Source organism: Rhinolophus sinicus, linkage group LG05, assembly GCF_036562045.2.
Source record: "Rhinolophus sinicus isolate RSC01 linkage group LG05, ASM3656204v1, whole genome shotgun sequence".
In the NCBI taxonomy this organism is placed as follows: Eukaryota; Metazoa; Chordata; class Mammalia; order Chiroptera; family Rhinolophidae; genus Rhinolophus; species Rhinolophus sinicus.
Window position 1 is genome coordinate 63290260 of NC_133755.1, and position 12760 is coordinate 63303019.

Below are 12760 nucleotides of genomic sequence, written 5' to 3' on the forward strand. Positions count from 1 at the left end.
TTATTTTAAAAATCAGTGGATTTCTTTAAGCATCTAGATACTTGAAAGAGTGTTAGATTTGCCGCATGATAAACTGTATTTTCCACCCCCACCCCACCAAAGTGGGGAAGGACGAGCACCAGCAGTGTAAAATAAATGGAATTTCATAAGGGCAAAATACTGAAAATGCACCTAAGACAAAATGGTAAGCTGGAGGCCCCTCACCCTCCCAGTAGAGAAGCTTGATAAACATCCCAGCAAACAAATGTCACTTCCTAGAGGACATGCTTTCCTGACATATTTTCTGGCACCCAGTAAGAAATGAATATCATAACTCTGTATACACATAAAGTTATAGTTCAGAAATAAGTTTTACAAAACTGTAATCCTTACAATGTGTGATGCACTGTTGTATTTTCCATCTCATTTTTATTTGTTTAATGCTCATCAAGACTGAATTGATTTCATGACGAATGGGTCTAGATCCACCATTTAAAAAACCTTGCATTAAGGGACAATAAAACAATCCATTCATAAAGTTACTTTGAAATCTCTGTCAATATATGTATGATGGAAAGTATTTTTTCTTTTTCCAAAAAAATTCCCAAACACCTTTTCTTGCAGTGCGGTGCAATACTCCTGTGAGTCTCCTCTGCTAATAAATATATCTAAATGTTAGAAGTATTGTCTGTAAGCTCCTGTCTGTCAGGTTCTGTTGAGCTGGCTTGGCTATGCTTCCAGCTTAGAAAAACGCAAAGTGCTTCATGCTAAATACTGGCTTGGCAGCACAATCATTTAGTAACGTGTGTCAAGTGCAGAAAACAACATCGTGTCATAGTACCTTTAGTGATTTAACAGGATTTATAAAGTGCCAGGCACTGAGAAAAACGGTCCTTGGCCTCCTGGGGCTTGTGGATTGTTGAGAGATACATAAGAGCAGAGTGCCAAGACCCTGTAGTGTGGTTGATTCCACCAGTGACCTAACTACTGGGAATGATGGGAGGGAAGAGAAGGGAGAGATGCAATAAGCTGGTTTTTTTTTAAGGCCCACTCTGGCTACAGTGGAGTGAAAGGTGGTTGGGGAAGGGGCGAGGTTAGAGCCAGGGAGGCAGTTAAGGTGAGCGCTGTTTTTATTATCTAGGAGGGTGGGTTTCTAACTTCACAATACTCTCCTTGCTCATATTGGTCTCCTGCACTGTGCGTTGTGTGATATTTTGCCAGTTTTCAGTCGGGATTGGTATTTTTACTCCATTTAAACATTGCATTCAGCGACTGCAAGTACTGTCATCCAAATAAAGAACTTGGGTGTCATTGCCCCTCTAGAGCAAAAATGCAGCAGTCAAATCGAATCATTTCGAGAGCTTTCCCCTTCTAAACATATTAGAAATGTATTGTAGGTTTTCTCATTCTTAAGCACAAGATCTTGTTGCTTTTAGTTATTTTACGTAAGTAAGCTAATCAGCCCTAAAGAGGAATTTCACGAAATTATTAAATTGTGAAAGCTTTGAGAGGTGGTTCAGGAAATTTGGGCTGAGAGCCTCTGTCTTTGCTAGCGTGTACCAGTTAGTAGCGTGTGTGTGGAGTAGGCAGTCTAGGGGTGTATGGTGGCTTTATGTCATCAGGGACCCATGTTCCCATCTTTCTGCTCCACAGCCTTAATATGTGGCCTCAATTTCATCTCCTCCTAATTATAATTGTGTTCCAAGCATGAAGGAGAATGGGGTTGGAAAAGAATAAGATTTCAATTGAGGTAGTCCCTTTAAAGAGTCTTTCCTGGAAGCTCCACCCAGTGATTTAATAGCCATCCTTGACTGCAAGGAAGTCTGGGAAATGTGGTCTTACTGGGCACACTGCCAGCTACAATAAAATAAGGATTTTGTTAGTAAGGAAGAAGAGGTGAATGATGGTTAGGAAAGCAACTTGCATTCTCTGCCATGCTTAACTGCATCTCAGCCAGGAAATTGATGACATTTCATTCTCTTAATGATGGAATTAAGCCGTCAGCAGCAGCAATCGGTGCAGCCTTTCACCTTCCTTGAGATATTAAACAGCTCGCTGACAAATCTCCAGCTACATCTCTGAGACCCTGGCGGTGTTCCTGTTAGAAGCCGGAGCCTCGGCCTAACTTGACACAAGACCCCTGCTCTCCTCTGGCTTTAGAACCTTCTCTTTCCCATTTATTTCATTTCACAGCAGGTAGTGACCTTTGTTTTCTATCTTGGGCTGCATAGGTAAAAAGTATCTTTGACTTAGAGGTGCTTAACAGATTTTTAGAGAATTTTAAAATGTTTTATTCACCTAATTTTAAAAATTAAAAACACTATAAAATAATATAGCAAAGCTGTATTGATAAACAATATAGAGTTTGGGCGATGGGATTATGGATGAAAAAGAACACATACGTACCCTGATGAGCTCAGGGGAGACCTGCATGGTGGGCCTTACAAATCCAGAGACCCAAAGTAACCACACACAGTGGTTTTAACATAAAAGTTTCTAACTAAAAGCAGGTCATGGTGGGTACTCATATCGTAGGCCTGTAGCTTCCTTGACAAAAGTCAATCTTTACCTTTGAAATTGTCTATTGTCTTTGTGCATCAAAGATAACATACCTTTGAAATGTCAGAGTAACTTTCTTTCCCAGACACCTCAAAGGCGCAACCATGGGCACCAGGGCACAAGGCCACATCGTTGCCCACATTCCATCTCTATGTACTGTCAATGTTAACTATCCTGTACTCACACATGTAAAAGAAGTGTGTGTTTCTGCATTTTGCTTTTTATCCAATCCCAGAGATTTCCCTGCTTTGCTTTCTCCCACCTTCCTAATGTACCACCAATGTGTTTCATGGAACCCTCCTTACGGCTCCTCCCTTGAGTCTAATGTATAGAATAAGCTGCAAAACTGCCATTCTCCAGACTATTTCCAGAGTCCATTGAGATTTTGTTTCCTGGTAATTGTCATAAATTTGGCTCAAATAGACTCTTACAAGACTTATTTTTAGGCTGGATGTTCTTTTGCGGACAGGATTATACCTGTACAAATCCTGATCCCACCACATTCTAGTTGTGTGATCTTGGGCAAGTGATAGAAACTTCTTATGCCTTAGTTTCTTCATCTGTAAAGTAGGGTGATAATATAATAGTTCCTACCTCATAATTTTGACGAGGCTGAAATGAGCTACCTGGCCCATGGTGAGTGCTTAATACCTGTTAACTATTATTAAGTCAATAAAACATAAGACATCGCATATGAAGATCATGACCAACTAAGGGAGACCAGGAAAGGGGAATTAGTAACTGACATGCAAAGGTGAGAGATGTCCAGAGGGATGGGGCTGAGGCAGCAAATGATAGAGCACGTGTTTCCTGCTCTGCCAGACGCCTCCAACTGCTCTGAAGATGACCAAGTTCTTTTGGGCTGTGGATAGGCATAGCCAGCCACACTACAGCACTCAGGACACAAGGCTGAGTGGAGCTTCAGATGACATAGTGCAGAGGCTGCATCGATCTGGAACCGAGCTCTTGTGAGATATGGAGGAAGAGTTGTCCTCCCACACACTGGGACACAGGTCCCTGGGTATACGAGCTCTTAACAAGTTCGCAAACTCATCCTAGGAAAAGTGCTACATACCTCATTGCTGAATATCAGTATGGTCACCTTTGAAGTACTCCCCTTGGGAAGCTAGGCACCGACGCCAGCGCCTAGTCCACTCTTCAAAGCAATTTTGGAACTCTTTTTCTGGAATGGCCATCAGAGCTTTCGTTCTATTACCCTTGATGTCCTGAATGTCATCCAAATGTCTTCCTTTCAATATTTCCTTTATCTTCAGGTAAAGAAAGAAGTCATTTGGGACCAGATCAGGTGAGTAGGAAGGGTGTTCCAACAGTTATTTGTTTACTGGCTAAAACCTCCCTCACAGACTGACGTGTGAGCTGGTGCATTGTCATGATGCAAGAGCCATGAATTGGTGAAAAATTCAGGTCGTTTTCATCCAACTTTTTCACGCAGCCTTTTCAGCCCTTCCAAATAGTAAATTTGGTTAAGTGTTTGTCCAGTTGGTACAAGTTCATAATGAATAATCCCTCTGATATCAAAAAAGGTTAGCAACATCATTGCAACAAGTTCCCGAACTTAATTGTCAGACCTCATACATAATAACACTTGTATCCATTGTGACTGGTTACCATGTACCCCTTTTTGAGACTAAAAATAGGGAGAATCAGACACAGATTGCTGCCTTCAGAGTGTAATTGGTAGGACACTGGTTTTGAAAAATTCCGTACAAATTCATTTATTCAGCATTATTTGTTACCGTGTTCCAGAAGCTGTTCTAAGCACTTAAAAGAATACATACATAAAACATATATTCTTCCCACAAACCTTTGAGGTAGGGACTATTATTACTCCCATTTTACAAGTGGGGAAACTGAGGTATCAAGACATTAGGTCACTTGCCAGAGAACACAGTTAATAAATAGAGCCTGGAAGCTGGTTTCAGAGCCTCTGCGTTTAACCTAATCTAAGACAACCATAGCCTCCTTTAGTTCCCTTTGGTGGAGAAACATTGTTCACACCTGCTTTTTGGAGAAGGTTTAGTTGGTCATAAAATTGTGTGCAGGGAAGGATTTGCACATAGGCGTAGGGCAGGAGGGTGGGGCAGCTACTTGCTGGGAAAAAAGACCTATTCTTGACCCACTGGTTGAAGAGTCGCAGGAGATTTCCAAGCATAAGTTGGGCTCTCTTAGAAACAGTTTAACGGCTGGCGAAAAAAATGACAAATTTATGTTTTATTTCTTCCACAAATAGGATATGTTTTTGTTAAATGAATGACTGTTCAATGAACCACACTGAGGCTGGATTTCATCCAGCTGATACTAAGTTTACCACATAATAGAAAAGCTATTTCTCTACTTCCTGTTTTTCAGTGTCCAAAAATGTGTTGTGGGCGTCTTCCACATAGCAACGTTTGTATAACCAATGCTTGAGGCTAGAGATTGGCAAGTGAAGTATTACTGTTGGACTTGAGGCTGCCAGCTCGGAAAGGCTGGGTGCCCCTTCTGCATGTGTCGAACAAATGTGTTGAATATCTGTGGTCGCCAGCCCACGTTCACAGCCCACATTTAGCGTGCTTTACACCTCACGGCCTGCAGATTGGTCCTGAAGGCCAGTCTGATGAACACTTTTTCCTGTGTTGGTATTTCTAATCTCCACATTATTGTTTACCACTTTATTTGTGGTAAGTGAAACCCTTTTTTAGGGGCTATGAAAACATCAGTAAATCTTTCACTCTCTCTGAAGCCTTCCCACTGGCTCCCTAGCTATAGGTGAAAGAGGAAATGCTGCATGTGATGGGAATGCCCTTTTCTGGTCTTCGCCCTGGCTCAGGTTCTCTGACATTGGTGCCCAGCAGGAGGGGAGTGCCTGTTGCAGGATATTCCTCCTCACCCTTTGCAGGGAACCCGGAGACAGCCCAGAGCTCAGGCCCTGCTTCCACGTGAGGCCTCAGAACCTGGCGCCTGCATCAAACCGAGCCTCCGTCTCTGAGGGTGTGCCCTGGTTCTGGTCAGCTGGATAGATTGGGGGAGGAGGGGACAAGAGCAAGATTTTGTCTCATAGGCAGTATTAAAAACTTTCGCAGCTGAAAGCTTTCCTGAAAGAAAGGGTTTCTTGAGTCACATACCAGCCAGAAAAGGGACCAGGTCTGTGGTACGCAGTCTGAACTACCAGCAACTGGCCTCGATGGAGAAGACATGTCTGCTGTCCTGCAGTGGACGGCTTTTTTGTTTTGGAGAAGAAATACGGAAGTTGTTTTGAAAGAATTTACATTGGCTATAGATAAAGGAAAAGGTGGAGTGGGCACAGTGCTAGGATAGGTGCACAGGCTGTAAGGAAGAAAGGTTTACTACTGATTGGTTGTGGGCAGAAGTCCAAAAAGTTCACGTGTAAGCAGGATGCAGTGGCATCTGGTGACCTGCTACTTCTTTTTAGACAGCCATCTAGAAATTGATTCAAAGCTGTAACATACATTCAGGAATGTGAGCAGTCTTTTGTGGGGTGGCCCACAGCTATTCACTGGGTAATTTACTTGTCTCTCTCCCTCTTCTGCCTATGCCACTTAGGACCTCTCAGAATCTTTCTCTTATCAGAAGTTTCCCAGCTCTCATTTCTGCTTTTTCACACTTGGGATACTTTTTCCTCTTGCTTTCTGGGTTTTTTAAATTCAGGTTGTGGAAGGCAGTTTCTGGAGGGCAGGAAAAGTTCTGTGTTTGACCCGGTGCTAGCTGTGTTCATTTAATGGTGTCTTGGAGCTGTACATTCATGATTTGTACATTTTACCCCAACAACAAGAATAAAGACTGTGGTTTAGTGTGAGAAGAGTATCAGCTCATCTGTTACCAGAAAGAACAAAAGAAAGGAAGGTGATGCAAGAAGAGGCTAATCTGTTTTAATTGATGTGAAAATGTGGAGTCCAAGGTGAAAGGGGACTGAACCAATAATTTTACTTTTGGGTATTTATTTTAAAGAAATAAAGATGTGTGCTAAATTTTAGCAGTATTATAGTAGTGAAAAATTGGAAACAATTAAATGCTGAGTAATAGTTAAATAAATGATGGCACAACCAAAAATGGAATGTTATTTTATTCCATTAAAGTTTATTAAAGTCCTTTATAAAAAGCATCGTGCAATCCCATGTTTGTTTGTTTTAAAAGCACACTATATATTTTACATATATGCATAGAAAATAATCAGGAAGAATGTACACCATAATACTAACAATGGATTATACCTAAAGAATTATGGGTGATTCTTATTTCCTTATCTATTTAAGCTTTTTCTTCCAGTGAGCACACATTCTTGGACGACACCATAAGAGAGGAAATGCATGTGCAGGGCAGCAGTTTAGGCAATTAGCTTCCTTGCCGGAAGAGTCTGTTCTGCCACATCATCAAAACTGCAGGTCGAAGGGAGACCGGAAGGTGCTGACAGCTCTCTAACAATTCTGCCTTTACAAACTAAAGAGTCATCAATGATCCCAGGAGCATGTTTAAATATGGCATCTCAAGTTTAGAGATTCAAGAGGACCTCCATTCAACTTTACTGATACTCAGATCATATTTGTAAAGAGGTGGCTTCTCCTCGTTCATGGGTCCCTTTACAATGAAGGGTTGGGACAGTAGTTTCGCCTCCACTTAGAGATTTTTCTTTAGAGATCAAGTTATTCATTTTTTAGGGTTCAGTTCACCCCATCCACTTTATTTGAGGAATTCCTACTGTCTATGCAATTTCATGCTTGCTTATAGAAAAGTCTGATACTGTTCAACTACATTGTGCGAAAGGCAGAAGTTCTCTTATTTCATTACCTTCTCGGGGTTCTGGGTGCAGTAATGGGCGTCTATCACAGGTGCTCAAGAAATGACTTGTTCCCTTGTGCTTTGAGACACAGAACCTCACGCCGAGGCAGAGGCTTCCAGAAGAAAAACCTGAATGGTGTAGAGGAAGAGCCCCAGCCTTGCTGGGACTCTGATCAAGCTTCTCCCCATCTCTGGACTTCAGCTTCCTCCTCTGTAAAATGGGTGGAAGAAAGGTTCGGACCGAATGGTTGTAAGGCCCCCAACCAGCTCTAATGGCCTGGTCTGAGAACACAGCCTGTCCTTTCCCCCAATATGTGTGCACAGTGGTATTGTAACCTTTACAGTATACCTTAGACATTATCTAGTTTTGTTTTGTGTCAATTTAAGTAAAGACATAAAGAGTAACACTTCCGCCACCAACCCATAAAGATAATAATAACGAGAATGAACACATAAGAAAGGCTGAAAAAACCAAAAGGAAGGGGGACGGTTGCTCTCCTTGTAAGGCGAGTTCTCAGTATGGAGTCTTGTAGTGGCTGTCGCGCAGGGCCCGTTGCCATGTTAGACATATCTCTCTGAAGGGTTGAGCTTGCCTCCCGGCCTGACCAGGGGCCTAAAAGAGAGGAACTGTCATTGCAGCAAGAGAACGTGCAATGCAATGCCGTGTTCATTTAAGTCTCCCCAGCCTCCCCACCCTCCAAGCCTTTTAAGGGTCTGAGGACTTGTCCCTGAGGCACCAGCATGGGATTGGCTGAATGACATCAGCAACTTGCCAACTACCTTACTTGTGCCATCTTGTTGAATCCTCACAGCAACCTAAGAGACAGGCGCTGGTAACGAGAGGTTAGACAACGTGCCTAAGGCCACATAACTAGGAGGTGGTGGAGCCGGGATCTGAACCCAGTTAGACTATTTCTTGGAGCCTTTGTCAAGGTCTCCATGGAGGTAAGAGAAGGAGGCTGATAACCAAAGTCGTCAGCTGACCTGATTCTCAGCCCCCAGGAGGGTCACAGGGATAGGGGAGGATGTGAGCAAACCACCACCATCAGCCAAGTAGAGCCACTTTACCTAAGTGACAACCCATATTTGATGTCACACTAAAAATGTGTGTTAATTCAGTGCTGGGCTAGCACCTCCTAAGTGGGCTAATTTGTCATGAGTGTCCAAACCCTTTCTGTTGAAGGTGAGCTGCCCTTGACTATCACTGAGTGTGTTAACTCAGGTTTGTAGATTCCCAGGAGATGTTTAGTCTGCATAGCTTTGTATTTCAGGGCAGAGTTCTATTATCAGTTATTCATTTCAAAATGAGAATATTCAGAAAAGATGAGGTAAGGGATGAGTCTTCTCCAAAAGCTCCCAACTGCACCCCAAGTATTGAAATAGTTAAAAATCCTTTTCTGTTTTTAGAGTCTTTGTCCCTTTGGTATATCACCTATACTACACACATGGGAAATTCATTACAATTCCATTGTTAAAAATAGTGATGTGTAAATGTTGAATTTGGATCCCTGCAGAGAAATATTAAGAAATGTGAAATGCAAACCCCAGGTATAAAATTTGAAATGTTTTCATCTACTGAAAGGAACTGGTGAATATAATTGGTTATTGTTAATTTTCTCCTCCCTTAGCCACCAACCACAGGAAGGAGCCCAAGTTTTGGGTAGAAGTTGCAGCTCTGCTACTTGCTGGCTTTATGGCCTTGAACTCGTTACTACATGTCCTAAGCATGAGTTTCCCTGTCTGTAAAATAGTGGTCACAGTAACGATTTTAAAGATTTTTATGAAATGAAAATTTAAAAAAATATATATCTTTTTAAAATACATTATGTATATATATATATATGTATATATATACATATATACACATATATAGTAACGGGTACACTGTAAGCTTTCATCAAATGGTGGCTATTATTATGGATGATCTGAGTGTGATCATGTCTCTGTCTTCTGGGGTAGGTTTCCTGATCTCTGAGCTGCTGATCTGTGAGGGGGATGGGACCATGGTGTCTACCACATGGGGTTGCTGTGAGGATAAGAGAGATCCTGAGAGGAACCCCCATCACAGTGCGGGGCGATAGTGGGTGCTTGTTGGATGCTAGCCCAGGGTCGCCTCAGCCTCAGCAGGAGAGAGGAGACTTGAGGGCCTGGTTTTTGTTTTCGTTTTTGTTTTCGTGGTCAGTTCAGAATGGTCCTGGGCTGGAACTGGATGGGGCAGTCACTGGAGCTGCCAGATAGCTAACTGTCCCTGCCTCTGGTCCCCCCTTTCTTCCACTCCAGTCCTTGGCAGGAAATCAAGGCCCTGTACCAGCACAGGGAAATTAGGAACCAAGGCCATTACTTACTTAGTTCCGGTGATAAACCATCGACTCTCAAAAAAACTAGATCAGGTTAGTAGAAAAATTATTTTTTCTTAAGAAAACAGCAAAACCCAGATGGAATCATCCAGATAAAGAGACCTAAGGTCTTTTGAGAAGCTAGGGTTGATTAGGGGAAACCTTCAGATGGGTGTTTTGGGGCTCTGCCAAATAAGATGCAGATTTGCCTAAGTCACACTGCTCCCCCATCAGCCCTACCTGGGCCTCCATTTTCCCCAGTTGCCAGCTTTCTGCCTCTCTGGCCGTCACTATGCTGACTCCCCGTCCCCAGGACTCCACAGCCATGGCCTCTCTTTGGGAAAGGTTCCCACCACCGGCTGCTTGGAAAGCTAGGACCTGAGCCCAGGGCTGCCCAGGGGGTTAGCCCAGGCGGTTATAAGAGACTCACCTGGGACATTTGCAAACGCGTCTCCGGTTTCCTGGGTAAAGAAAAAGAAGAGGTAAAGTGATTGCCCCCTCCCCCACTCCCCGTACCCCTGCCAATAGTCGCCAAATATGGTTTCTTCTTCCCTTTTCCTGTTTCTTTAGGATTATAACTATTGAGAGCCCAAGTGAGGGCTTTTTTAAAACGTCCCTTTATACATCAATTTCAAAAACACTGCAAATACAGACGTGGGTGAACATGGGTTGGTACAATCACCTGCGCGGGACCCAAAGCCCGATAGGGGTTTCGCAGGGAGGGTGCCAAGGATAAACCACAACCCGTGGTCGCTTTGACCCAGCCCTCGTGGGTCCCAGAGGCCCCCTCCCCCTTCTGTAATAAGCCCGGGCTTGTGCTCTCACTACCCGCTGCGCGGATGGAACACACCCGCTGCTGTCGCTTGGGGATAGATGGGCGCTATCTTCCAAAAAAAACTTCCGAGAATGGAAGAGGGGCGGGGAGAGGTTTTCCCGCGTCCAGGCTCCAGGAAGAAATAGGCTGTGTCGGGCGCTGCGGTGCAGCTCCGAGTCCCAGAAATCTCAACCCCATCTCCCCATAAGAGCCGCCTGGAGCAAGCAGCGCAACGCGAGGGAACGCTCCCCGCCGCGATTCCCTAGGACTTACTGCGGTTACAGATGACCGCGATGAGCAGAGACAGGAGAAGGGCCCCGCAGGTCCCAGCCAGAGGCGCCCAGATGTAGGTAACACAGTGCAGCCGCGTCGTGTCTACTGACGACACCGAAGACACCGACATTTAGGAGGGCCCGGATCCTCCACCCCCACCCCCCACCCCGGACAGCCCGGCAAGTCTCCCGGCTCCGGGTCTTGGTTTCCCCACCATTCGGACAGCCTTCGGCGCTACGTCCAGGATCAGAATTGGCCCTAGCAGGGCTCTCCACGCGGTCTGCACCGCCCCTGGCCTGTCCTCGCCTCCGGACCCTGCAGCTGCCTCACCTGCGCTCCCTGCCGCTGGCCCGCACGTCTCCGGGCGCAGGGTCGCCGGCTGAGACGCGTTGGTGGGCGCCGGCGTGGGTGGCGGCCGCGTGGGCATCGGGGTGGGCTTCGCTGCAGGAGCAACAGAGCGTGGTTGGGAGCCGGGCTGGGGATATGGACCTTCACCCTCCCCGCCGCTCCGCGCGCCTCTGCGCTGGGGGCCTCCTCCTCCGGGTGTTCCACCGGAGGATAGACTGTCGCCCGCACTTCATTCTGCTCTCAAGACGGGGGAGATAGGGTGACGATCTCCTGCTCTGCGATGACCCCTACGTGGCGGGCGCGTACCGCACGCGGCCACTCCGACTGGAACGCAGGAGCTAGCTCCCCTCCATCAGCCTCTGTCCAGGGCTCAACCCTGGTGGGGTCGCTCCCTTGTGGGCTTGTGTTGATCTCCGCACCTTACTGAAGAGCAAACAGGCTCAGAGAATTTAAATACGGTACCCAGGACCACACAAATACCTGAACTCGAGCCCAGATGGGCCGAACCTAAAAAGCCATCTTCAGTACCTAAATAGCCGTACCTTAGCCTCAGTTGCCTCGTCTGTGAAATGGGAACAGTATCTAAGTAGCCCCCAAGGGCGCTAAGAGGCTCGAAAGGGGAGCGTCTATATGAAAAAATGGGTTCAGAGATGAGTCCCAAACCCCACACCGAGAGGAGCCGCGCCCTCTGCCGCCCGGACCTGGCAGGAAGACTGGCATCAAGCTGCTGAAGTGCCATATGGAGTTGCTCAAGACCGCGCAGAAATAGTAGCCTTCGTCGTCTTTTCGCAAGCTCTTCAGGGTGAGGCGGTAGACCTTGTCCTGGGTCCTCTCACCCGAGATCCACTTGCTGTCCAGCCCCTCCGCCATCCTGACCCGGCTTTGGGAGAGGTACATTTGGAAGCGGGGGCTGGTGACGGGTCCCGGCGGCAGATAGAGCCACGAGCAGCCCGGCGCCGCGCTGGACAGCAGCACCTCACATTCCAGCGTCACTGAATCGCCCAGCCTCGGCTTTTTCTGAGTCTTCACCCGGAACGCGGACCACCCGAGGGCCACGGCAGCATCTGCGGGGGACAGGCGGACAGGCTGAGCCGGGAGCCCCACGCCCCCCCCAACTCCGCCCCCACCCCACTCCCGTTTTCCATGAGGGTCGCAAACTCACAGAGCAGCAGGGCCAGCGGCAGGAACAGCAGGGTCACCCGCAGGACCATGGCTCCCGCGGCGCGGCTCAGCTGGCACCTCAGACCGAGTGGAGGCGCTGGAGACAGTGGCCCAGCAGGAAAGTTGCGCCCTTCCGACGGCCGCCGAGCCCGATTTCGAGTTGGGAGGATGTGATGTCATCCGAAGCCCAGGCGAAGAGGTCGCCCTCCTTCTCGCGGTTGTCACCTTCCAGCCCAGGGAGGGAGCTGGGGCCCGCGCATGGGAGCCGTCGAGGCAGCCTTGCCAGCGGCTGGGGGTATTTGAGAACTGCAGCTTTGAGGACCAAGGAAAAGGCTTGGAAATAGCAGTTGGAAATGGCGCTCTTGTGGGGTGACAGAGGATGAAGAGAGATTAGAGATTCAAGACCTGAGGGTGAGAGTGAGCAGGAAAGCACAGAGGAGTGTCCACTTTCTTTGCCCTGGCTCAAAAAGTGTCTCTAGCATAGTTACCTTGG

At 46.5% G+C, this 12760-nt stretch overlaps 1 protein-coding gene across 2 annotated transcripts; it reads right to left on the bottom strand.

Annotated features, from left to right (window-relative positions):
* Positions 1 to 6614: 6614 nt before the first annotated feature.
* CD8A (CD8 subunit alpha) lies at positions 6615 to 12458 on the bottom strand. Of its 2 annotated transcripts, none has more exons than XM_019749229.2 (6): positions 12269 to 12458; positions 11808 to 12170; positions 11089 to 11199; positions 10759 to 10863; positions 10102 to 10132; positions 6615 to 7948 (listed from the first exon to the last, which is right to left on the bottom strand). In XM_019749229.2, the coding sequence occupies exons 1-6, from the start codon at positions 12315 to 12317 to the stop codon at positions 7897 to 7899; spliced, it is 711 nt and encodes a 236-aa protein (XP_019604788.2). In that variant the 5' UTR covers positions 12318 to 12458; the 3' UTR covers positions 6615 to 7896. The 2 variants fall into 2 exon arrangements, with proteins under 2 accessions (XP_019604788.2, XP_019604789.2); XM_019749230.2 differs by having other exon boundaries at positions 7758 to 7948; positions 10759 to 10860; positions 12269 to 12457.
* Between the last annotated feature and the right edge of the window lie 302 nt (positions 12459 to 12760).

Coding starts and splice junctions, on each gene's coding strand:
- CD8A (XM_019749229.2), bottom strand. CDS start 12,317: ATGGTCCTGCGGGTGACCCTGCTGTTCCTGCCGCTGGCCCTGCTGCTC. Junction 11,200..11,807: donor GATGCCAGTCTTCCTGCCAG/GTCCGGGCGGCA, acceptor TTGCTCCTGCAG/CGAAGCCCACCCCGATGCCC. Junction 10,864..11,088: donor GCCAGCGGCAGGGAGCGCAG/GTGAGGCAGCTG, acceptor CGGTGTCGTCAG/TAGACACGACGCGGCTGCAC.